The 25,215-nt window shown below is 52.6% G+C and overlaps 1 protein-coding gene across 1 annotated transcript in view; it reads right to left on the bottom strand.

Moving 5' to 3' along the window:
• SHANK3 (SH3 and multiple ankyrin repeat domains 3) overlaps window positions 1–25,215 on the bottom strand; it is a 388,749-nt gene that overhangs the window by 77,654 nt on the left and 285,880 nt on the right. Inside the window, exon 15 of the mRNA XM_082481020.1 lies at window positions 12,921–13,003. Coding sequence (XP_082337146.1) covers window positions 12,921–13,003 — 83 coding nt within the window. The remainder of the gene's footprint in view (window positions 1–12,920; window positions 13,004–25,215) is intronic.

The raw sequence follows: 25,215 nt of genomic DNA, 5'->3' as shown, positions 1-25,215 counted from the left end.
CAGTCAGCAGAGAAAACCCCCTGTGCACCATCCACCGGTGCTATTGCAGACATGACACGGCTTTCAGCACCCCAGCGCGGTGGCTGTCTCATACTGGTCCTACAGGAGACCATTAGCTGGGGAGCAGAGAGCCACTTGTTGATGGACATCTACATTGATCAAATGAACTCCATTCTTCATCAGTGAGGTTTTAATTGCCTTCCTGGTTGGAAAACCTGCTCCTGCCCCCAGAAGAACGCCATTTCCAGGGAAGGCACTTTCTCAGATGGACCCAGGCAGCGCACTTTCATCATCCAGCTCCGGCCCATCTTGCTTCAGTGCCCATCCAGGATGAAGGAATTTTGCCCAAGGGATGCTCACCTTAGAGCACAGAGGAGCTTGTGTGATGTGAGGAAGGAAAAAGCTTCCTTTGTCTGTTTATCAATAGAAGACTGTTGCAGATGTTGAGAAACATCAGATCCATTAAAGAAAGGAAGCAGAAAGGCCACGGCTACTCTTTACACATCTGGCCAGGCTTTGGTCACCTGAAACTACCAGCGGTACCCGGATGGGCTGCTGTCCCCAACACAGAGCCTATCAACTGTGGCTGCTTCAGGGGCTGGTCATGATTGTCCGAGAAGGTTTTTATTTTCCCCTTTGTGTACTGTGAGCAGACCTGCTGCCCGCGTACCTGCTTTGGTGCAGAAGGGATCTGTGTGCTGCTACACAAGCCCATAGCATCGGATCAGCAAGGACGTCTTCAATAGGTCTTACATGACTGGGAACACCTGAAGCAGATCCAGGAGAAGCTCGAGACATCCCTTTTCTAATGGCATGCAATCTCATCACTGGCTTTCACGTGTTACCAGACAGACGTGCATTCCTGATAGCCTGTGCCATAGGTGAGGAAAGAGCGAAGTTCCCTTTCCAAGAAAAGTGCTGCTTCTCTGCACTATGCCACCCGGCTGCTTGTTCACGCAGCCTTCCAGGGAGCAGCACCTACAGGGTCATTCCAGCCCCACCTCCACTTAGCGGCAGTCCCAGGACCAGAGAGGGGACTGTGCCACCTCCGGTGATGTGCGCTGCACTGACCCGGGAGCTGTTCTCAGCCAGCAGCAGCCTCAAAGCTGAGGATGAAGACGGGTTACCAGACACAGGAGTACTCAGCAAGCTGGGTGTGGGGGGGTGAAGGTGCAATCCTGAAACCACTCATGCCAGCTAATCTGCTTTCCCTGCCTGCAGAAACAGGAGTCAGTGTTCCACATCACCTGACTGTCACAGACAATGAAAAGTATTGACACGTTAGGAGTAAGTGGCTGAAGCCCCCAGATGTGCTCTGAAGATCTGCACTCTCCTGAAAGTGTGATACACACTGGAGGGTCAGCGAGTGGAGTTTATTATTCCTGGGACAGCCACTCTGCTCGAGGCTGGTTGTCAAATAACAGATCGCCGCGGTACGGCAGACGTCCTCTCCCGTAGCAGCAGTACAGCAGCTGTTTTGCTGAGCAGCTCTTGAACATACTTAAATCAGCAGGAGGAGATGGAGCTAACAAGCCATTGTTCTGCCTAATGATGCAGCGTATGTCACACACCAGAGGACACGAGCGCCTGAAACATCTACATTTTGGCTGCTGACCAGTGGCTGGCCAACAGCGTGGCACTGCCGCTTGCACCGCGTCAGTTTAGGAGTGATGCACAGCTGCGGGCACCGGTGCTGTGATGCAGATTACCTCAGTCCACTGCTCCGCACAAGCGGTAAGTTTAGGTCCAGCCGCCTTGGCTGGGGTGCGCGCAGGCTCCTGGCAGAGGGCGCGTTTGGTGTTGCAATGCATTACTTTCCATCACTCTCTCTGCAGGGTAATTAATACAGGAGCGTGATGAAGGGCTTGCGAACCAGCACCAAGACCAGCACGGGAGACTCTCAGAGCTTGGCTGCGCTGGCTCGTACTGTCCTCCCCTACAGCCGAGTAACCCCCCCGTACGTAGGAGAGAAGCTGGTTGGTAAGAAATGCAACAGCGAGGCCACAGCTGGGTGAAACAGCTGGCGCAACCATACTCAGAGAGAAGGAATTCAAAACGGAGACGTGCTCCCCAAACCCTGCTCAGGCTGGCAATCTGGGGGCCAGGTGAACCGAAGGCTCTCAGTCAGGGCTTTTTGGTGGACTGATGGAGGTGTCTTTCTCTCCCATGAATCTTTAGTCCATGCAGGACCCACTGTCTCATCTTCGTTCAGAAGAGCCAGTGGTAAAGGACACTCTTTGCTAGCGTAGGGACAGCTCTGAGCAGGCTGCACGAAGGATCCAGGCTAACTTTCTAACAAGTCAAACACCAAATGTCTTCCTTAGTGGCTGATGGTGCTTGAACAAACCATTTGCCTTAGAGAAATGCAACAAGCAGGTCAGAAACCCCCACGATTATCCAGCTGGTATCATGCACGACAAGGGCCAGAGCCTTCAACAAAGGTCCCTGTAGGTTCACCTCTCACCTCAGCTGACCTATGTGGAAAACGTGGTTTATTTTTGTTTGCAGTATAGATAATGGTCTATTGTATCAACAGGCCTAGATAAGTTATCCATCACTCTATTATCAAAACAAAGTATTTTTAAAGAGCTGTGTCAAAACCCTAATGAAGCAGTAGATTTAATAACAGAGGCAGCGGATGATCTTGTCTGTACATCTCCTTTGATGTCAGGTCACTCCAGTAAATGTGACCTACATTCTCCTTCATTTGTGTAAAATGGATAGACACTGATTTTATACAGATAAAAATATTTCCATCATTTACCATACTACTTTTAAACGTTTTTATTTACAGTTTTCGTGCCAGATTTTTTCTGCTAAATCAAATAGCCATCAGCTAGCAGCAGACCAAGACAAAGTTTGCTTGACAAGATGTTAATATGCTGAATGATCTGATTACGCTGAGATGTTTCTTATCAACAGCTTTCCATGACTTCTTCCTTCGATGGAAGCTAGCTTAAGTGGCAAACAGTTGCCAAGTCATCCTACCTATTTTTGGAAATGCCAATGTAACATTTGATTTCATAGAATCATAGAATGGTTTAGGTTGGAAGGGACCTTGAAGACCATCCAGTGCCACTCCCTGCCCTGGGCAGGGACACCTCCCCCCAGCCCAGGTCGCTCCCAGCCCCGTCCAACCCGGCCTTGAACACCCCCAGGGATGGGGCAGCCACAGCTTCTCGGGGCACCCTGCCCCAGGGGCTCGCCGCCCTCACAGGAGAGAATTTCTTCCCAATATCTATTCTAAATCTATCCTCTTCTTCTAAATCTATGCTTTTTCTCCAAATCCTTCAGGACTTCCCTAGTGTTAACTTCAACTCTTTGCATCAGTGTTGACCAGCAAGTTCCTTCCATAGTCTGAAGTTCAAAGAACCACAAACATCACCTTTCCGCAGACTGTAGCTGCAGAACGAGGTGCCCATTAACTTATGCTAGGCACAGGCCCAGAATGGTATGAGATTTAAGGCGAGACAGACCTTGTGTATTGCCTGAACCTCTGAAAATGAGAAAAGGGAAGACTCGGGCTCTCTGAATGTCAAATAAATTATTTATATAATGATAATGAGACATACAGTCTCTGTAGAATATAAGCACTGTACTTCACAAAACGGGAGCATCAGCACGACATACCAGCACTGCCCTCTCATCACACATGCATCATAACTAAGTCATGAAAAGGTTAAGTGGAAGTCCTGATCCCTGGGGAGGACAGCATTGGACAGATGACAATTTAATCGGTTTCCCAGCCAGGAGAAGGAGCCTGATGTGAGTGCAACACGTATCACAGCGGCTCCAGATACCCCTGTCCCACCAGGCTTACCCCTGCTGCGATCCCACAGGGGCACAATTCGGAAGCACTGCCCCGTGTTTCCCCACCACGGAGCTGAGGACAGCCCGCGGATGGTGGGAAAACCCTAAATCACAGCTCAGATTCATCTGAGGGATAGTTCAAGGATGTGTTTTTCGTATTGGTAATCGAAGATATAAACTGATAGGGAGTACAACTAAAATTTACCTATGGAACCCAGCCCCACAGCCAATTTTGTCACCTGCATTACTGATGCGTTACATGAGGACTCCTGGCATGCCATTTTCCGTGGGCTGGAAGCCATGTACCTACAGTAACTGCATGCCGTGAAACACGATTTGTAAAGTGTCACTAATGTCTTAAAGATTCAGTAAACAAGAAAATGCCTCCTGAAGTCAGAACTGTATCCTTATGAAACAAATACCGGAAGCATGATTTAATACAGCAGAGGGAAAAGCGCAGACAGAGGAAGCTCTCCCCTGCTACTGCCTCAAGTCCCAGCACTGGGTCACAGGCAACAAGAAGCTCTAGTAATGGGCAAGTAAACATAAACTGAACCAGGGCCAACTGCTCCCGGTGTCCCCAGAAACCACCTCAGTCCGCGGATGGAGGAGCTGTGACCCCCAGGCACAGGTGCAGTCCAGCACTGGGCTTCCCACTGCCTCAGCGAACCCGCAGACTCGGGCAAGGCAGGGGAATCTGCTCCCTCGTTTCAGAACTTTCCCTTCGAGCCGCTTTTAGCTCTCACTCAGTCACCTGCATCGGTGCTGCGCTTGTACCTGGTCGGTACTGGGACGGCTCTGCACTTCACTGCAAAGGACCTGCAAAGGGGGACAATTCTCCTGCAGTACACAGCAATTAAAATTTCTTGGGTAAGTGCCAGAAAAGTTGTAAAAAACAGCTTATCACTTGAAAACCCAACCCTGCCTTATGTGTTAAGCTGAAGGCTTCTTCAGAATAGACTAGACTAGACTAGACTAGACCAGAGTAGAGTAGAGCAGAATAGAATAGAGTAGAGTAGATCAATTAGGCTAGAATAGACTATTTCAGTTGGAAGGGACCTACAACAATCATCTTGTCCAACAGCCTGACCACTTCAGGGCTGACCAAAAGCTAAAGCATGTTGTTAAGGGCATTGTCCAAACACCTCTTAAACACCAACAGGCTTGGGGCATCGACCACCTCTCCAGGAAGCCTCTTCCAGGGTTTGACTACCCCCTCAGTAAAGAAATGCTTCCAAACACGTTTTCTCTTAACAGAACAGAACTAAATGAAATGTATGCTGATGGCAACCCTAGGGAGCTCCTACAAACCACGCCACGCGCAGGAGACCTTAGCGGTGGGGACATCTCCTTCCAAAGCACCAGTCTGCTGGAAGGGGCAGAAGCACATCTGGGGAATAATGCTCTAGCAAAGGCAAGGGGCAAACAGAACACCCACTGCTCTGGGAGAAGCCCCGACTGCCACCCCTCCGTCCCCAGGACTGTCCAGCCCATGAGGCTGATGTGGAAAACCCATGCTCCTCTGGGTCACGGGAGATGGAGCCCTGCACGGGAGGCCAAGGGCAGCCGTGCGCAGACATCCGCGCGCCGCCTGCAGACAGTGCGCCCTTTAAAGCACCCTGGAGTCAGTACGGCCGTGGCAAAGTGACGGCTCAGGGAAAGCCTCAGGAGCATTCTCTACCTGCTCTTCCCCAAAAGCCGGCTGTTGGGAGGTGGTGGACAGATGCCAGTGCTGACAGGACTGGAGCAGGCACCGACCTGGCACCAAGATGCTCGATCCATCCGTAGGGTCGTCCCACTGACAGCCAGAGGAGCAGGTTGGACACACAGGGACTGTCAGAAGAACAGATTTGGTTTATTGCCCTGACCTGGGCTGTGGGGACCAAGCACAGAGCTTTTTCCCAGTTCTTGACACTCCTTTTTGCTGCCCCAGTTTCCTCCCAAATGAACAATCGGCCCCTAGCTGCTCTCACCCCCCCACCCCAGTTCTGCTACAGCTGCACTCAAAGCTGGTATTCCCAACACCACTGCCCAGGTCACCTTGGCCCCACCTGGTGTCACTGAGAGGTTACCCCCAGAGGTCTCCAGCATTCCCTGTCAGTTATCTGTGAGGTTTGGCCACTTACAGTATCACCCCCATACACACTGATGAAATGCAGTCGTTCCCCCAAAGCGCTCCCTGTGAGGTTGACAGCTCCCTCACTGCTGTCACGTCCCACCTCTCGCGTCACATCCAGTCATTCTCTGCCTCCTGTTCAGTTACCTTAATCGCAGCCATTGGCCTACAGCCCCAACTCCAACAGAACAAGAAATATTAACCAGAACGACCCGCAGTGTCCAGAGCTGGTTGTAGCCCCCGTGACGGAGGAGGAGGACACCAATACTGCCTGCACAGCCTGGGAATCCGCTGCCCCTCATGGAGGACTGAGCGAAGGCTGAGCGCAGCACACCAGTCTCCACAGAAACCAGCTTGGGACCAGACCCTCCAAAGTACCATTTCCAGATCAGAGCCCACGAGAAAGCTTTAGGTCAGAAGTACGTAATTCAGTGACAATTCATCTGTAAGTCCCTACCCAGCAAGGAAATAAAATTTAAGGAGGCTCTCTTATCCAACTGGCAAAGGCAAAACTAAATCAAAAGGCTGGGAATTAAATTACAGAAATTCTCGCTAGTAATGAGGTAAAATGTCCTAACAAGGAGGTCTCCTGTTCATTGCAAGAGCTCATGACTTTAAATCTCAGGAAGCGTAATTCGTACCTCCTGAGGAGCCGTCACATTACCACTACAGCTTTGGTTGTTCAATTCAATCACGGCGGCCATTTCCTGGGCTCAACAACGCGCTCTCCGGGCTGTCCCACACCAGGGACATGCCAGCTTCAGCTGCGCCTGGCAGGCGGGACAGGCCCTGGAAGAGCAGGTCACCACCAAGCCCTGGGGTGGCTTTGAGAGGCCCCTCAACACCGCAGGACTGCGGGCGCAGGCCCTGCAGCGCCCCGACCCTGCCCTGTGGCACTGGGGAGCTGAGAGACCCCCGAGGCCGAGCAGAGGGTCCCCGGGAGGAGTCGGCTCTGCCTCTGCCACACCACCGCTGCAGGCACACAGCGGAATCCTGAAGGGACACCCATGCCACAAAGCTGGGTCACGGGCACCTGCCATGGCCAGAATCACAGAATGATAGAACTGTCTAGGTTGGAAGGGACCTTTAAGATCATCAAGTCCAACCCTTACCCCAGCACTGCCAAGCCCACCACTAAGCCATGTCCCTCACCACCATGTCTGCCCGTCTGTCAAATCCCTCCAGGGATGGCGGCTCTCCCACTGCCCTGGGCAGCCTGTGCCAGTGCTTGACAACCCTTTTGGGGAAGAAATTTTTCCCAATATCCACCCTAAACCTCCCCTGGTGCAACTTGAGGCCGTTTCCTCTTGTCGCATCGCCTGTTCCATGGGAGCAGAGACCGACCCCCCCTCGCTACCCCCTCCTTTCAGGGAGCTGTAGAGAGCGAGAAGGTCTCCCCTTGGCCTCCTCTTCTCCAGGCTGAACACCACCAGGGCCCTCAGCCGCTCCTCACAAGTTCTCCAGACCCTTCTCCTTGTGCTCCAGACCCCTCACCAGCTCCGTTGCCCTTCGCTGGACACGTTCCAGCATCTCAATGTCTCTCTTGTTGTGAGGGGCCCAAAACTGAACACAGCACTCGAGGTGGGGCCTCACCAGTGCCCAGTACAGGCAAACGGTCACTGCCCCAGTCCTGCTGGCCACACTGTTCCTGATAAAATCCAGGACACTTTTGGCCTTCTTGGCCACCCGGGCACACTGCTGGCTCATATCCAGCCATCTGTCGACCAACACCCCCAGGTCCTTCTCAACCGGGCAGCTTTCCAGCCACTCTGCCCCATGCCTGTGGCGCTGCATGGGGTTGTGCCCAGAAGCGTGCCCAGACCCAAGAGCTCTCTTCCCCTGCCCATCTGTGCTGCCACTTCCCCTGGGCTGCCCACCTCCATAAGGAATTGCTCCCCAGGTCCTGATGTGGTCAACCCCAGCCCCGATTTTGACTCTTGCAGCATCACAGTTGATCACACTTCAAGATGCAGGCTTCCTGGGACGCCTGGCACCAGGAGGGCAAACCGCATCCTGGAGTACATCAAACACAGCATGACCAGCTGGTCCAGAGCGGGGATTGTCCCGCTGTGCCCAGCGTTGGTGTGGCCTCCCCTGGAGTACTGTGTGCAGTGCTGGGTCCCACCATTTGAGAAGGTTGTGAAGGTCCTGGAATGAGTCCAGAGGAAGGCCACCAAGCTGGTGCAGGGCTGGAAGGCATGTCCCCTGCGGAGTGTAGGAGGACTCTGGGTTCGTCTGGTTTGGAGAGAAGGATGCTGAGGAGCAACCTCATTGCTCCCTACAGCTTCCCAAGGAGGAGACATGGAGAGATGCTGAGCTCTTCTGCCTGGGATCCAGGGATGGGGCACTTGGGAATGGTTCAAAGCTGCGCCCGGGGAGGTTCAGACTGGACATGAAGAAGCATTTCTTTACTGAGAGGGTGGTTAAACCCTGGCACAGGCTTCCTGGAGGGGTGGTTAATGTCCCAAGCCTGTCAGTGTTGGAGGCATTTGGACAATGCCCTTAATAACGTGCTCGAACTTTTGGCCCTGAAATGGTCAAGCAGTTGGACTAGATAATCATTGTAGGTCCCTTCCAGCTGAAAATATTCTATTCTATTCTTTACAAATACTGTTTTTCTTGGACAAGTTACTTTTACAAGTAGCCAAGCTTGGCAGTGAAAAATATTATAAGTTAATTCAAGCAGAGCAAATTGTTAAGATCCCAGTTACTTCAGTGGAAATACATTTACAGAGTGAAAAATAAAATAACACCATAACTGCCTCGGTACTTCCCACCTAAAATCCTGAAGGCATGTCTCAGTTTAATGCTGGGGCAGGAATCCGCACACCACTGTCCTGACACCCAGAGCCCAGGAGCAGCAGGTACCTGCTTGCAGATGGGTGGTCAACAGCTAACAAGTACTAACAGAGTACGTGTATTTGGGGAGAGGGAGAAAAGGGGTACGACAGCAGTTACTTAAAATCAGCTCCTGAATTTTTAAATTCTTAAGACTACTATGAAAGGTGTGTCATAAGTAGCATTTGCCATATCTAGACTCTACTGGGCCTTGTTTCTAGTTTGCCATTAGATCTCCGTAATGAAGACACCACCCTTAACAACACAGATGACAGATGGTGTTTAATGTGCTCTGCCTGAACACCTCCAGTCCCAATTTCTGCCCATCCTGAGGGTCACAAAGTGCCACAGCACTCCTCTGTGCAACAGTCAAGTTCTGAAGACCATCAGTGAGCTCTTCCATTTCCATGAAACTTCATGATACCAGCACTGCATCCCAAAACTTGCTGCAGGGCTTTAGGACAACCTCCCCTCTGCCCAGACCAACAGCAAGATCACAGAATCACAGAATGGTTTGGGTGGGAAGGGACCTTTAAAGGCCATCTAGTCCAACACCCCCTGCCCCGGGCAGGGACACCTCCCACCAGACCAGGCTGCTCAAGCAAGTATCCAGGCACGTTCTGCGTTTGGGTGGTCGGATCACTGAATTCACCCAAGGAGACGTGTCTCAGTAACTGCAATACCAGCTGCTCTGGCTGGCCTTTGCACAAAGGGATGCAAACACAAACATCTGACGCTGAACATCAAACTTTAACCTTCCTGTGGAGAAAACGCAGCAAAAAACAAGTGGGAGTTGGTGAAGGGAGCGGATGACATCTACGCAGAGCTCCTCCCTAACTCAAGCTCCTGGTGCTTTTCCCCGCAGAGCCCGAACTCGGTCTTGGCCATGGGACTGAGACACCGGTCACCAGTGACGCTGGAGAAGGGACCCGGCCTGCCGTGCACAAGCTCGCCCGTGGCCAGGCGCAGGCAAAGGGGCACTGGCGATGGCTGCTGGGGCTTCCAGGCGCAGGGCTGAGGCTGTGCGGACACAGTGCCCAGTCGTCCTGTGACGCTGAACACAACACGATGCTGCTGGGAGTGCTCTGGAGCGACCCCGGCGCTGAGGACAGCAATGGCTCCCGTGGGGCCCTGCTGCAGCCCAGCCGGGAGGGACGGGGCTGGGGTACAGAGCGACTCCCCCTCAGTGAGTGGCACTGTGGTCACGAGCTGTGACCTGCTGGTTTGACAAGTGCTCCTCGACGGTCCGGCTGAAACGCAAGGACCAACAGCGGACACAGGAGGGGCACCGAGGGGCAGAGAGGCCATGGTGGGCAGAGGAGAGCAGAAGCGCCCGGGGCTCGGGGGGACAGAGGAGAGCAGGAGGGGCTATTCATAAAATTATCTCCTCCTTTCTTAGAGAGTACATTCCCAAGTCAGGGACTGCGTGTCCCTCTACCACTTCCACAGAACCCGCCATAACCAGAGGCCGATGAGCACTAACCCGCCCAGGAACAGTACTCCTCTGCCCGGGGAAGCGGCAGCACGGGTTTGCTGAGACCACGTGAGGTCCAGTCACTGTATCGGCTGTAACTACCACTGTTTACAGGGATGGCCCTGGGGAAGTATGTATGAATATTTTATGAATCATATTACTAACTAGACAGTGCCTGATCTGCGGTGAGGTCAGCCAGGAAGAGGGAGGCTGCTCCAGTCCAGGCACAGAAGACTGGTTGAGTTCCAGATATTACAAACCAAGAAACACCATCTTTCTGCATTTTGAGCACAGGTCTATCATAGGTCTATCATTTGGGTATGTGAAAGGTGGGGATGGCCTCTCTTGGACAAGAAATGAAGACATGAATCCACCTGCTCATCACAGCGATGCGTGAGGGAGCTGCTGCACCCCTTCCCACCTGCTCCAAATGACTCCCTAAGGCAATGGCTGCAGGCTGCAGGCAAGTCCCATGTCCAAAAGCTGCAGCTCGTCTCCTGCAGGGACTAGGATAAAATCACCTTTGTCCAAATGCCCCATTGGTTTGACTGGGACATCACCTCCTCCCAGTACTGGACAGAGGAGGAGCGGGACGCGCTGGGAAGGACCAGCTCTCCAGGGTGGTGGAGAGCGCTCTCTGCCGGGGGTGCAGCTGATGGGGCAGCTCACACGGATGGGCAAATTTGGGATTGGGAAGGAATCAACCGGCAGCAAGACTGGTAGAAGCCATGCGAGATTGTCACCATCCTCTGCAGCAGGAAGTGCAGTTTCCTTTGAGGATCATCCAGCTGGGTCTCACTTAATAACCAGCTCCCTCCCTCTGCAGGGACTTTGCTGGTGCTCTGGTCCCTCCTGTTTTCAGACCCCTTCTCCATTTTACCCCACGAGGCCTGATATGTTTCACATAGAATATCTAAATGAAGTGTGAGTGGTGGTGACACCGACGGGGCCAAGACAGAGTCCCAATGCTCTTTCCAGCGTAAACCCCTCGGCAGCGTGAAGCACCAGGCTGAGCAGCCGGGCAGTATGGGGGTGACTCAGAGCCACCACATTCACCTCTCAGTCAAGAGGACGCTGCTCCCCAAGGGGCTCCAGCAGACTCACCAGCACCCCCGTGCCAGACGGCAGCACGACAGACCATGCCCACCCTGCGAGGGCTTCCAAGCCACGACCCTCTGCAGCCAGGTGCCGCTCAGGGCCCCCTGCAGCAACGCCAGGCTGCGAATCCGTAAGCCAGACCCAAGTCCCACACAGCCTCACGCCCACCGTTCCATCCACTCCGAGTCCTCCCTTTCAGCCATGGCAGACAAAGGAAAATGCAGAGCCTACAAATGTTAGGAGGGCATACAAAAAAAAAACCAAAACCCAAAGAAAAAAGGAAACAGGACAAAATTTATCCCATTTTTCCTAACACAATAGCTGCAAGTCTGATCTGGCAAAAAAAAAAAATGGATGCCATTTTGAGCCCTGAAGTTTCACTTCACGTTACACAGACTGATGTGAGCAGCACACGGACAGACACGTATGTCACATATAGAGGGAAGGGGAGAGAGAGGGGAGGAAGAGACAGCAACCATATTCCGCCAGGAACGCAAACACACCCACCGGCACACAGAGCCCTTTCGCGATACGGACAGAACAAAGAATTCAGGAACCCCCACAGAAAATCACACCCAAGATTAAAGCCCAAATCACAACGCTCTTCAGCCACACTGAGGTCCAGGAAAGGAGCAGCACTACCGAATGAGCTGGCAGCCACTGGCTTACGCTGTCCCTCCTGCATCTTGCACCCGGCATGCGAGGAAGGGACGGAAGCGTGCACCGCTGTGCCTCTGCTTTCCGCAGCTGCATTTCCGAGCCCCCTCGCCTCTCCCCAGCCTTTGGTCTGGAACTGCTGGAGAGAGGACCCTCCAGCCGCAGGCGGACCTGCCTCCCATGTGAATACGAGCACCTTCATTACCAGTCCCCAAGGGACTCTCCCTTTTTGTAGCAAAAAGACCAGTTTCTGGCAGGAGGAGGCACAGTAACAGACCGGTCCAAGGCACCGGCTGCAGGAGCACGGGCGCTCCAGGGCTGCGCGGGGGACGCGTGCCCCAGGCGGGAGCAGAGGCTGCCTGGCCGCACAGGTTCGAAGGTACGGTGGCAGCTGCAGCACCGACATCTACTGGTTTGCCCTCATGCTGGGGCTGAACCCCAACACAGCCAGGGCTCCCAGGAGAAGGACCCCCGACTCTACATGGCCAACGTATAGTGAAATACTACAAGCGTAATTAAAAAAAAAAGCTACAGAGGACACGGGCCCTGCCCCAGGGGGCTGACATCTCCACCTGCAACAGAGCACATGCACTTTGTATGCCCAGTGAATAGGCACAAGTGAAAACTCCTACAAACGCAAAGCTATGAATACCGACATCTGTACGAGAGAAACACCCCAGAACGTGCGAGAGACGCACATCTGCCATGAATGGCATTTTCTGTACAACGCACATAACCAGAGATGAGCTGCACTCACACCGCCTCGCCGTCGGAGAAGGAGAAGAGACACCCCAAAGAGACCCCGATGCACAGGGGCTCGCGGCTGCTCGGTGCAGCCAGGGAAAGGGGGTCCTGAGCGCCAGCCAAAGTGAGGAGAAGGAGCGTTCCCCCCCCGCCCCGGGACCGAGCGAAAGAAGCAGCCCTTACCTTTGGCCCCTCGCAACACAAACCCGAATCCCTCATGCTCCCTCTTCTGCAGCACGGCCGTCTTCTCCTCAATGATGTAGTCACTGGGCAGGAAAGAGCACAAGAGAATGATGCTAGGGTTAGATTTCAGCACCATGCTGCCAGGCGGAGGTGGCCTTTGTGCCTGTGACAAGGAGACCTCTTCTCATCGACCGTTTCATCTCAGCGAGGAGTTGGGCACAATCTGCTTCCCTCCCTCCCTTGCCCAAAGTCAGAACAAAAAGACGAAAGCTACTTTCCCTCAACGCGTAGGTGGAGGAAAGCCCCGGCTGCCTGGATCACCCTCCTGCCCACCGGTCCCTTTCTCAGTCACCTGCATACGCATGCAGGGAGCTTACTGATCCCGCTCGGGGCTTCCCTTTAAATGATGCCCTTAGCATATAACTGAAGAGCGGAGCGCCTGAGCAGGGGAGGTGCGGGGGGAGGCAGCCATCCATCCATCAGGGAAGCAGCTCTCTGAGACTTTCCGGTTGCCTCTCGTATGCAAAAATTAGACGCTTGACAAAAGGAGAGGTGCCTCTTTGGTAAGTTCCCTGGGAGGGAGAACAGCAGAGTTTATATCCTCATCCCGGCGCTCTGATCTTCTCTTAAAATCCCCCCCCGCGTTGCCAAGTAACGGTCTGTCATTAGCAGAGGGGGGGATGCATTGCATTGTCCTAGTTTAACAAAGCTGCTCTCCCTGCCCTCTGCCGCGGCCAGACGAGAAGAACGGGCAAAATCCAGCAGTGGGGAGAGAGGAACGGACACGCAGCTCCGCACGGACCCCGGCTGCCGGCGACCCTTCCAGCAGACCACCTCTACGTGCGGCGAGAGGGGCGGGGGGCGCACGGGGAGGGGAGACAGGAGAGGGATCCTCTCAGCAAACGGGAGCTTAAATGCAGCCCTGCAAATCCCTCCCAGCAGAGCCGCATGTCTGACATCAGAGTGGAATTAATCAGGGACCTCGGTCCTTCTCGGCAGCGTGGGGACGGCGCTTTGGACCCCAAACCAAACCTGAGAGGGGCAGAGAGGGAGCGATGGCGGGGGCCGGCCCCCAGACCGGGGCGCCTGCAGCCAGCGATGGGCTCTGCCCGGCGCGCGGCAGCGGGGAACAAAGCCCCGCGCAGCACCGCACTGCACAGGAACGCGCTGCCAAGCAGCGGGTGCAGCGGCGGGCGCGGGCAGGAGGGAGGAGACGGCCGCGGACAGGCGCTGGCACAGAGCAGGCTGGGCTCGCACACTGCGGTACGAGGTGCCCCAACATGCGCGGTGCCGCCGCCGCAGGCAGACACACGCCCCACCGGCACACGCGTCCCGCGCCACGCCGCACCGCGCCGCCTGCTCCAGGCTGCAGGGAAGGGGTGTCCTGCCGGGGCTCAGGCTGCACCGTGCGCCACCCCATGTCACCCATTGGGACCCCACGAACATCCCCGGGTTGGGGAGGGGACGGGTGTCCTGGGTGGGAGGCGAAGGGCTCGCGGTGCTGCCGTGTGGACTGGGACAGCAGCCCACATTTTTGTGTATACTTCTAGCAGCCAGGGACTGCGACCGACACAGACCAGGACAGGAGACGCCTCTCTGCACCCTGGCCCTCGGCAGCCTCATCTGTCACTGTCAGCGCTGCATTTAGGGACATCACAATCCCTTTTTGGGTGGGTACTTCTGTGGTTCTGCCATTACCACCACAGCAGTATCCAGCTCCCAGCAAGGCAGAAATACTCCTTTGTTTTCCAGACCAAGGAAGGTGATCCCAAAAGTCAATACATGCACCAGCCGCAGGTACCCAGGCACTCCAGAAGACACACAACAGACATTGCCCACGGAAACTAGTGCAAGACACAAGTCTGAATTCCTTGGACCTCCTTGGTAGTTCACTTTGCGCTATAATTTTGGATGTGCTTAGGCATTATCTGTGAAATAACAGGTTAGCTATAAAAGCAGTGACTTCATGCAACAAAGTACCTAGATGCGGAAAAACTTGAAGAAAACTATGTGAACTGCTTTAAAGGAGGCGGCTGCTGTCATACAGTCAACCCTTTATGTCACATTTTCAACACATTGCCTGTCTTTCAAAAGCAGAGCTGGTTACGCATATGGTTCCTCAATATGCATAAAACTCTCTGTCTACAATGAAATCCTCTCTTCCAAGTGCAGAGTCTCCTACTGGAAACAGATCCATAACCATCATGCCCAGAAGAGGTCATTACGGTAACATAATCCTCCTGTCCACGTAACAAGAGCCACACAACCTCAAACCGCGATTCCTGTGTCAGAGTAGTTGTGGCTGCCCCATCCCTGGAAGTGTTCAAGGCCAGGCTGGATGGCCCTTTGAGCAACCTGACCTAGTGAGAGATGTCCCTGCCCATGGCAGGGGGTTGGACTTCAAAGGTCCCTTCCGACCCAAACCATTCTGTGACTCTGCGATAAGCCTTTATCTTCTATTTGAACTATGACTTATCATTTAGGAAGAGAGCTAGACCTAACACATTTTGCATCCAGAGGAACAACCCCCCTTTTCCATATGACAGGTCAATACATTGGAGATGATGCGTACCAGATCTTAACCCCACACCAAGAGCAAATTCTGCCACCTCTACCAGAACGTGTTTGTGCACGTGTAGATCCAAGAGAAAGAGAGAAGGAAAGGGAAACAAATGTTTATGTAGAAAATAATGATTTCTATTTACCTGGTGGTGGGCTGAAGTGCCCAATTAGTCCTGCTGTGATTGCTTTGTCAATGGGAAAGTGAGGAATCCATGACAAAAGAAAATTCTGTACCTCTAATTCTTCCCATAGGACCTCCGTGGTTGTTTCATCCATGTGATAAACTGAGGAAACTCTTGACAAAACTGCTTGTACTCTGTATAAGTACAATTTCACCCAGCCTCCCCCACCAGTCTTCATCTACCAAGCTTTCCTGCAATAATGCAAGCCTTTAAATAAGTTCAACCTGCTGCTGCTCAATGTTATTCTGCACAAAGAATATTTGACTCTTTCTGCCACCTCTGAGTTATTCCTCCTCCTACAAATAAACTGGCAAGAAGAACCTTAATTCAAAACCCTAAACTTGTCAGAAACAAGAGGAAAACTCCCCAACACACTGCTTTCTGTCCCTGAACACACTCCAAAAGTACGTATGCAAAGGCACCTTTGGGACTTCTAGAAATACTGGACATTTATTTGCTGTAGCTCACTCTCTCCCACTGTGTCGTCCACAGAGGGATTGATGGAGTCAGACTTGCAAGAGGGATCTTGCAAGAACACTCCCAGTTTTAGTTCCTCCAGAACCCGCGAACCCTTTGCCTATTGCCACCTAGCTCTACAGGCAGCAAAAAATCCCCAGGTTCGTACCTGACTACAGTAAGCACCACTGGACACCTTCATGTTTTGATATAACAATGCTGATTAGTTCTATAGATAGAATCGTAGAATCATAGAATCACAGAAGGGTTGGAAGGGACCTTGAAGCTCCTCTAGTCCCACCCCCCTGCCCTGGGCAGGGCCACCTTCCCCCAGCCCAGGTTGCTCCCAGCCCCGTCCAGCCTGGCCTTGAACACCTTCAAGGATGGGGCAGCCACAACTTCTCGGGGCAATTTTTTCCAGTGCCTCACCACCCTTATAGTGAATTTTTTTTTCCAAATATCTATTCTAATTCTCCCCTCTTCCAGTTTGAAGCCATTCCCCCTTGTCCTATCACTACATGCCCCAGTAAAAAGTCCCTCTCCAGCCTTCTTGTAGGCCCCTTCACATACTGGAAGGCCACAATAAGGTCTCCCCGGAGCTTCCCTTCTCCAGGCTGAACTCCCCCCCAACTCTCTCAGCCTGTCCTCACAGGAAAGGTGCTCCAGCCCTCGGATCATCCTCATGGCCCTCCTCTGGACCCGCTCCAACAGGTCCATGTCCTTCTTATGTTGGGGGCTCCAGAGCTGGATGCAATATTCCAGGTGGTGTCTCCCCAGAGCAGAGCAGAGGGGCAGAATCCCCTCCTTTGCCCTGCTGGCCACACCACTTCTGAGGCAGCCCGGGATGCCGGGGGCTATAAGCGCACGTTGTTGGCTCATGTTGAGTTTCTCACCCATCAGCATCCCCAGGTCCTTCTCCTCAGGGCTGCTCTCCAGCCATGCCCTGCTCAGCCTGGATTTGTGCTTGGGATTGCCCCGACCCACCTGCAGGACCTTGTGCTTGGCCTTGTTGAACTTCATGAGGTTTGCATGGGCCCACCTCTCCAGCCTGTCCAGGACCCTCTGGATGGCATCCCTCCCCTCCAGTGTGCCGACCGCTCCACACAGCTTGGTGTCATCCACAAGCTCGCTGAGGGTAACCTCAATCGCACCGTCCATGTCAGATATACAGATGTATATAAACGTGAAGTAAAAAGTCCCTATGTCTGTGTGAACTAGAATTGTGGGGGAGTAGAGAGACACCTGAGATGCTGCTGATCGGCACTGCTGGAGCTCCAAGGGCTGGAAAAAGCAATAAAAAACAGCCTGGGGAAGGAGATGAAGCAGTGTAATCAAAGACCTGTGATACTGTCATACCAAAAAAAACAACCTGAATTACTCACTTTTTTATTTTTGTCTAAATAAAAATAGGAACTTTCAAAAAATAAGATGTAGTAGGGAGTTATTTTAAGGTATCAGAGAAAGATTAAGCAAAATAATGATTTAATACTCCTGTGACATAAACGTTTAAACAAAGTTATGATACCCAATGGAAAATAGCACCTCAAGTTCACTGCCAGATTGCTGTGCCCTACATATAACTGGTAACTGAATAACCAGATGAGCCAATGTAATGATAGAGGCATCGCAGCACGGCTCTTCAGAGCTGCTCCTCAAGATGACGCAAGGTCCACCGGACTGTCTTGCTTCTGCAGGGTTGAGTGTCAGACCTTCTGCTGGTTTGTCTTTTGTTCAAACCAAATTAAAGACAGATAATGCACATGACGCTTGACCAGGGCAAAGTATTTTAGTATCATTGTGACTCTCTAGAGGGAAAAACCTAATAGAGAAGATCAGGTTCATGACCACCTGAGGAACCTGAACATACAGAAGTCTGTGGGACCCGACGAGATGCATCCCAGAGGCCTGAGGGAATTGGCTGATGTCATTGCCAAGCCACTCTCCACGATATTTGAAAACTCATGGCAGTTGGGTGAAGCCCCTGTTGACTGGAAAAAGGGAAACACTGCACCCATTTTTAAAAAGGGCAGAAAGGAGGACCCTGGGAACTACTGACCTGTCAGCCTCACCTCTGTGCCTGGGAAGATCATGGAACAGATCCTCCTGGAAGCTATGCTAAGGCTCATGGAGGACAGGGAGCCAGCATTTGAGACAGCCAGCATGGCTTCACCCAGGGCAAGTCCTGCCTGACCAGCCTAGTGGCCTTCTATGATGGAGTGACAACGCCAGTGGACAAAGGAAGAGCTACAGATGCCGTCTATCTGGACCTCTCTAAGGTTTTTGACATGGTCCCCCACAACATCCTTCTATCTAAATGGGAGAGAGCTGGATTTGATGGATAGACTGTTCAGTGGATGAGGAATTAGTTGGACGGTCGCATCCAATGGCTCAACGACCAGATGGAAATTGGTGACAAGCAGTGTCCCTCAGGGGTCTGTGTTGGGACCAGTATGGTTCAATATCTTCATCAATAACACAGACAGTGGGATTGAGTGCACCTTCAGCAAGTTTGTGGACAAAACCAAGCAGAGATGTGTGGTTGATATGCCTGAGGGACGGGATGCCATCCAGCGGGACCCGGACAGGCAGGAGAAGTGGGTCTCTGTGACCCTCACGGGGTCCAACCAGGCCAAGCACAGGGTCCTGCACCCGGGTCGGGGCAGCCCTCGGTATCCATACGGGCTGGGGATTGAGGGGTGGAGAGCAGCCCTGCCGAGAGGGGCTCGGGGGTGTCGAGGGGGGGACTGTGCCCCTCTGCTGCGCTCTGCTCTGCTCTGGGGGACCTCCCCGCAGTGCTGCCTCCAGCTCGGGGGCCTCAGCACAGGAGAGACATGGACCTGCTGGAGCGGGACCAGAGGAGGCCCCGGAGCTGCTGGGAGGGCTGGAGCCCCTCTGCTGGGAGGACAGGCTGGGAGAGGTGGGGGGGGTCAGCCTGGAGAAGAGAAGGCTCCGCGGAGACCTCCGAGCCCCTTCCAGTGCCTAAAGGGGCTCCAGGAGAGGTGGGGAGGGGCTCTGGATCAGACAGTACGATGAGGGAGAATGGTTTTAAACTAAAATTTAGAGGGGAGATTTAGACTACGTATAATGAAGAAATTTTTCCCTGTGCGGGCGGCGAGCCCCTGGTGCAGGCTGCCCCGAGAAGCTGTGGCTGCCCCATCCCTGGAGGTGGTCAAGGCCAGGTTGGACGGGGCTGGGGGGAGGTGTCCCTGCCCAGGGCAGGGGGGGACTCGATGGCCTTTACCGGTCCCTGCCAGCCCAAACTATTCTATGATTCTAATAGATCTATCAAATGAACAATTAAAAAAATAGCATGGTTACGGCTGTACTAAACAACTACAGTTAACTCCTGGTAACACTGTAACAGCAAAGATAAGCTCTGACCCTAAAGTGAAAAAAACGTAGTTAGAAGTATTAGAGTTTTTTTCGATTGCCTGGGCCTGGTGACATTCACTGGAAGTGCCCAGGCGGCCAGCAGAGAGTATCTGACATCTATGATGGGTTACTTCTGAGAGCTTGCATGCATGGGATGCACGACGCTCCAGAAGATGTGAAAAAGGGATGATTCTCACCTTTAAAAGAGGCAGTAGAAAGATCAAAGGAAGTATAAAATGAAGCAACTCATCTTCAATTCCCAGGAAATTCCTCTAACAAACAACACACCAGTTTAATAAAACATGTAGAAGAAAAGAAGGGGATAAATACCAGGTGGCATGGATTTGAAAGAACTGACTGTGCTAAATGAACCTCATTTCTGTTTGAACATAATAGGTCTCATGAACATGGGAAAGGCAGTTCTGTGATATGTATCTTGATGTCAGTTAAGCATTTTGAATGCTCTCATGAGGCATTCTCATAAAAAAACAGGGGGAACATAAACTACTGCAAGGTGAGTGAATAGCTGGTTTGACACATTTTTCCCCGCTGCACTGGAAGGATGTATCAAGTGGGATTTCGCAGGGGTCTGCCTTGGGACAAGCTCAATGTTGTCACCAATGACCAGGATGAAACAGAGAGTAAACTTAAATTTGCAGAAGATCCCATCTGAGAGGGCAGCAGCACGCTGGAAGAGCAGATTTGGATTCACGTGGTAGTATCACTGGAGAAACGGTCTGAAAAATACCAGAGGAAAAAGGAAAAGTGCAAGGTACTACTGTCAGGAACTATGAAAAGAAAAACAGAAGATGGAGGAGGACAGGCTGGGAAGGCAACTTGGAGGAGAGGCCATGAATACCATCCTGGACTCATAAGCATCAGGAGCAGTGTCACACTTTTGTGAGAAAAGGATGACAGACTGACTGGAGATATATAAACAGGAGTGCTGTCGGAGACCCGAAATAATCCTTCTGCCCTACCCCATGCTGCAGTAGCCTTGGGAGTCATCTAGTTGAATGTGGGCGTGTGTAACACAAGCACCTACAGTGAGCAAGTCGCTCTGGGCTCCTTTTAGACTCAATGGAGAGCTATTCGGTGAAGTCAATGGAGCTGTGATTCATCCCATGCTGAAATGACCGCCCACATTTTGTCAAATGAATGGCACCCCTGGCTCCACCGACTGCACACATCTGTACCGACTCCCAGGGCGAGCCAGGGCGATGAGCTCAGACACCTACATGGCAGACACCTACAATGAAGTGACGTGAATCACATTAGTAAAGTTAGGTAACACTCCAGTTGCTCAGTTCTTAGCACCACACGTCCAGAAGGATGTGGGTCAAGAGGAGAGAGTCCCGAGGAGGACACCTGGAAGACAAAAGGCCCAGCAGGAAAGGAAAAACCTGGTTTGATTGATTGGCTTGATTATTCCCATGAGAAAATGCTCAGGTGGTGTCACAACTTCTCAGTAGCATATTGCTGAAGCAGGCGAATGGGGCGGTGACGGAAGGCCTTTTAGATAAACCTCTGCGAACTTTTAGATAAATCTCCCTCAAGAAAAGTTTAAGTTCAGCTGAAGCTGACGTTGATGGAGAGATGGACCACTTCAGGCCTCTCCCAGTAGAAACCTCACCCACATAGCGCGGTGTTCCACACCCACAGCCAGGCAGGGCGAGGACGTCAATTCTGCTCAGCTACCTCGTGCAGAAACAGCTCCCGCTACACAAGGATGATTTATAGTAACGGCACACAAGTAGGGCACAGACCATGCTGTGGCCCCAAGAGCATGGGGTACAGCCCAGTCTTTATGGACACATTTTCCTTTCTCCCCCCAAAAATCAAGGCCATAACACAGTGTAGCTCCTTCCAAACTGCACTCTAGAGATTGCCTCTGGCTAGGGCTGGCCTTGTGCTCTGGGTGGGCTTCTCCAGGAGAGTGCACATTGGCCCGGACCAAATGTACATGGAGCAAGTGAGCCCTGAACCAGCAAAACGATGACAAGATGGCACACAGGTCTCCTTCCTACCCCTATCTCACTTCACAGTGCCGACGAAGCTGTAGGGAGAGCGATCACAGATCACCCTTGGATTTATACACCAAACAGCTCAGCTTCCAGCAGAGATCACCAGGGGACAGGCACGTCCCGGCGGTTTGGGATCGGCTGGACACACCGCTGCTGAGCGGTTTGCCGAGCGCACGTCCCTTGCCGCGGCAGAGCCCGGAGACCTGCCCAGCCCCGGGCTGCCGCAGCGCCGACGCCAGCCAAAGCGTAGCACAGCTGTATTTCTGGGCTCTATTTGAATACGAGAGAAGAAGAATGACCACAGCAGGACAAGATCAAGTGTCTCGTCTTGAACATTTACTGGCAGCAGCAGCCCGGAGAAGAGGAAAGGAGCAGGTCTGAAGCGTCTTACTGCTGCCTCAGGAGAGCTCCCGGCGCAGAGCGTGGCAGCCAGGGGACTCTGCAACAACATCAGGAGTGAAACTGGGAAAGGCCTTATCCCGAATGGAAAAATAAACCACTTAAATCTCCACTGTAGACAGGGAAACCTCTGGGAACGCAGGCGGCAGCGGTGCTTCTGTAACGAAAGCAAAGGAAGCAGGGAAGGGAGAGGGGGCTGGAAAGGAGCCTATTTATGCTCCTATCTGGTCCTGAAGCGCTGATTACCGTCAGTAAGACTTTCTGTTTAATTCAGTCAGGAGGCAGCTCATCAAGGCACTGATTACAAACTACGTCAAAAGCAAACTGACAGATGAAAAGCAACTTTAACTCCAGAAGAAACCACCTTCCAGCCCCCCAACACACACAGTCTGAAAGCGCAGCGAGTGCCCAGGAAGGGTCTCTTGTCTGAGATCACGCTCCCGCCAGCACTGGTCAAATGCATTTCCGACACCAGTTAAAAACCCAAAGCCAGCGCTGCTGTCCCGGATGAAACATGGGCTGTGAGTACCAGAGAAATTCTGAAGATCAGCTGTTGCGGGAGGTGAGGAGGACCATTGGTGAAAGGCACTGAACACAGTGTGAATGAAACCCCCCATTCAGACAGGGACAATTTTCACAGAAAATTTTCAGTAGTGGATCCATTTCATTTAAACGCACCGAGCTGGTCACTGCTAGGGCATTAACCAAAACATTGAAACACGACAGCTCATTAAGGAACAAGAAGTCTAAGAAAGTCCCAGGCATGTTTTGCCTGGACTCCAAACGAGCAGCGATACCGAGAAAGCTGTTAAGTCCTTGCTGTGAACGCCAAAAAGCAGTCAAGTCAAGGAAAAGATGCCATCGCAGAGATGCACAAAAGATAAGCCCCCGGAATAATCAGGCTTGTATTTACCCTGGCAGAAGGAAGCTATTTGTCCTGGACTTTCATCATCACTTGCCAGAAGAGGCACTGCAGCTGAGCCGGTGATGCTACCCAGCGCCTTCCCCTGGATACGCTCTCCACCAGACAGGCTACACCTGACACCGCCACCCCCACCGCCGGTGAGCAAACGCGGCCTCAGTCTGCAGGGAGAGGAGCTCGGGTCCAGCACACACAGCCTCCCATTGCCACTTCTTCAGCAAAAGGTGCAAAATGGTGACTACTGAAAAAGGAGGCAAAGGCAGCCTCTGATCTGCGCTCAGCGCTGCCAAATTACCGATGTCACCTGTGGGAATTCTGCTCCACAGAAACGGCATTGTTCAACGCTGACACCGGAGCCATTTGGCTGCGCAGATGCACAGAGACGGAGAAGGTAACACGCAACAGCATCTCAAATCTCAGGACGTCTCACTAGCAAACAGCAGTCATACTGCTTATATTTAAAGGGGAAAATGGTTACAAACAGAGAGATGTTACAGGAGTCAGCCCCACCGCTGCCTTCAGCTGTCAAATGTATGGGGGAAGGGCAGATGACGCCTAAAATCTCCCCTTGCTTGAATGAAAGGAGATTAAAGAACATTATGTTTTCCTCTTGCCCAATACACATTCAGGAAAGAACAACGCATATGTCTATAAATAATAAAAACAAGTCCTAGAAAATGCAAATTCTACAATGTGGATTTATTCTGTCCTCAGCAAAGGAGAGACAGACGGAGACCACTTAAGGGCACTGCGCTGGAGACAGTACAAATGCACGCCACGGATTGAGAACGAACAGAAAGAAGCTGGCACGGCTGAACAGCAGGGAAACGGAGGTGGTCAAACCCAAGAAAGCATCCTTCGTAGGGCTGAAACCACATTCGAATGAGGAGCACGGAAAAAATCGTGATCTCTTCCAGGTTAAATGTAGAAACACAGTACAACAGGCCAAGTATGAATCTGTGGAACGTTTTGCGCAAGACATCAAAACTAGAACTAATACTTACATGAGTTTCCAAGTGCATCCGGAGCAGGAAGCCTACCGGAGCACCTTTGGGGTCAGACCATCATGGTGTCAAAGCAGCACCCAGAGAAGGTAAGGCCGTAACAGAGAAACGAAATACAATTTTTGCTTCCCTGTTGCGGGGAAGTTTCCCCTTCAGCAGCACAGAGACTTGTAGGCAGACAGATCCGAAAGTGAAGTGTCCCTACAAGAGGTTATGGAGCAAAAAGGAGAGGCACAAGCCACCAGGAGCAGACAGTGGACAGTTAAGTGTCTGGAGTACCTTGGGGGTGACAGAGCTGCGCCGCTCACGGGGCCCAGGCTGCGGTGAGCAGCAGAGTGGGACCCGGGGCCGGGACGGTGGGCACGTGGCACCTGTTTTCACAGGGGTGGCAGCAGAGAAGGAAGGCGCCGCCGGTCCATCATCCTGACACCCCCTGGGCAGGGCTCTAGCAGCTGGAACAAGCAGAGAGCCAGCCAACACATGGATAAATATCATACTTGGGACAGCTAACGTGGCATTTTAAGTGAATGTCTTGCCTCATAAACTCCAGTAATGAGTGGTATCCCTCAAGGGTCTGTACTGGAACCAATACTATCTAACATCGTCATTAACAGCACAGTGGGATCGAGTGCACCCTCAGCAAGCCTGGAGATGACACCAAGCTGAGTGGCTCAGTCGATTTGCTGGAGGGAAGGGATGCCATCCAGAGGGACCTGGACAGGCTGGAGGAGTGGGCCCATGCAAACCTCATGAAGTTTAAGAAGGCCAAGTGCACGGCCCTGCACATGGGCAATCCCCAGTATCAGCACAGGCTGGGGATGAAGGGATGGAGAGCAGCCCTGACCTGAAGGACTCGGGGGTACTAGTGGATTACAGGAGCTGGCAATGTGCGATCGCAGCCCAGAAGGCCAACTACATCCTGGGCTGCATCAAAAGAAGTGTGGCCAGCAGGGCGAGGGAAGGGATTCTCCCCTTCTACTCTGCTCTCATGAGACCCCGCCCAGAGTATTGTGTCCAGCTCTGGGGTCTTCAGTACAAGAAAAGACATGGACCTGTTGGAGCCGGTCCAGAGGAGGCCACAGAACTGATCATGGGGCTGGAACACCTCCCCCATGAGGAGAGGCTGAGAGAGTTGGGGTTGTTCAGCCTGGAGAAGAGAAGGCTCTGGGGAGACCTTATTGCAGCCTTGCAATTTTTAAAGGGGGCTTCTAAGAAAGATGGAGACTTTTTACCAGGGCCCACAGTGACAGGACAAGGGGCAGCAGTTTTAATCGGAAGGAGAGCAGGTTTAGACTGGGCATAAGGAAGAAATGTTTTATGATAAGGGTGGTGAGCCCCTGGCGCAGGGTGCCCCGAGAAGCTGTGGCTGCCCCA

This window comes from Vanellus vanellus (genome assembly GCF_965231255.1).
Source record: "Vanellus vanellus genome assembly, chromosome: 1".
In the NCBI taxonomy this organism is placed as follows: Eukaryota; Metazoa; Chordata; class Aves; order Charadriiformes; family Charadriidae; genus Vanellus; species Vanellus vanellus.
The sequence above is the reverse complement of the archived record's forward strand: the minus strand, read 5'-3'. Positions and strand labels throughout refer to the sequence as shown.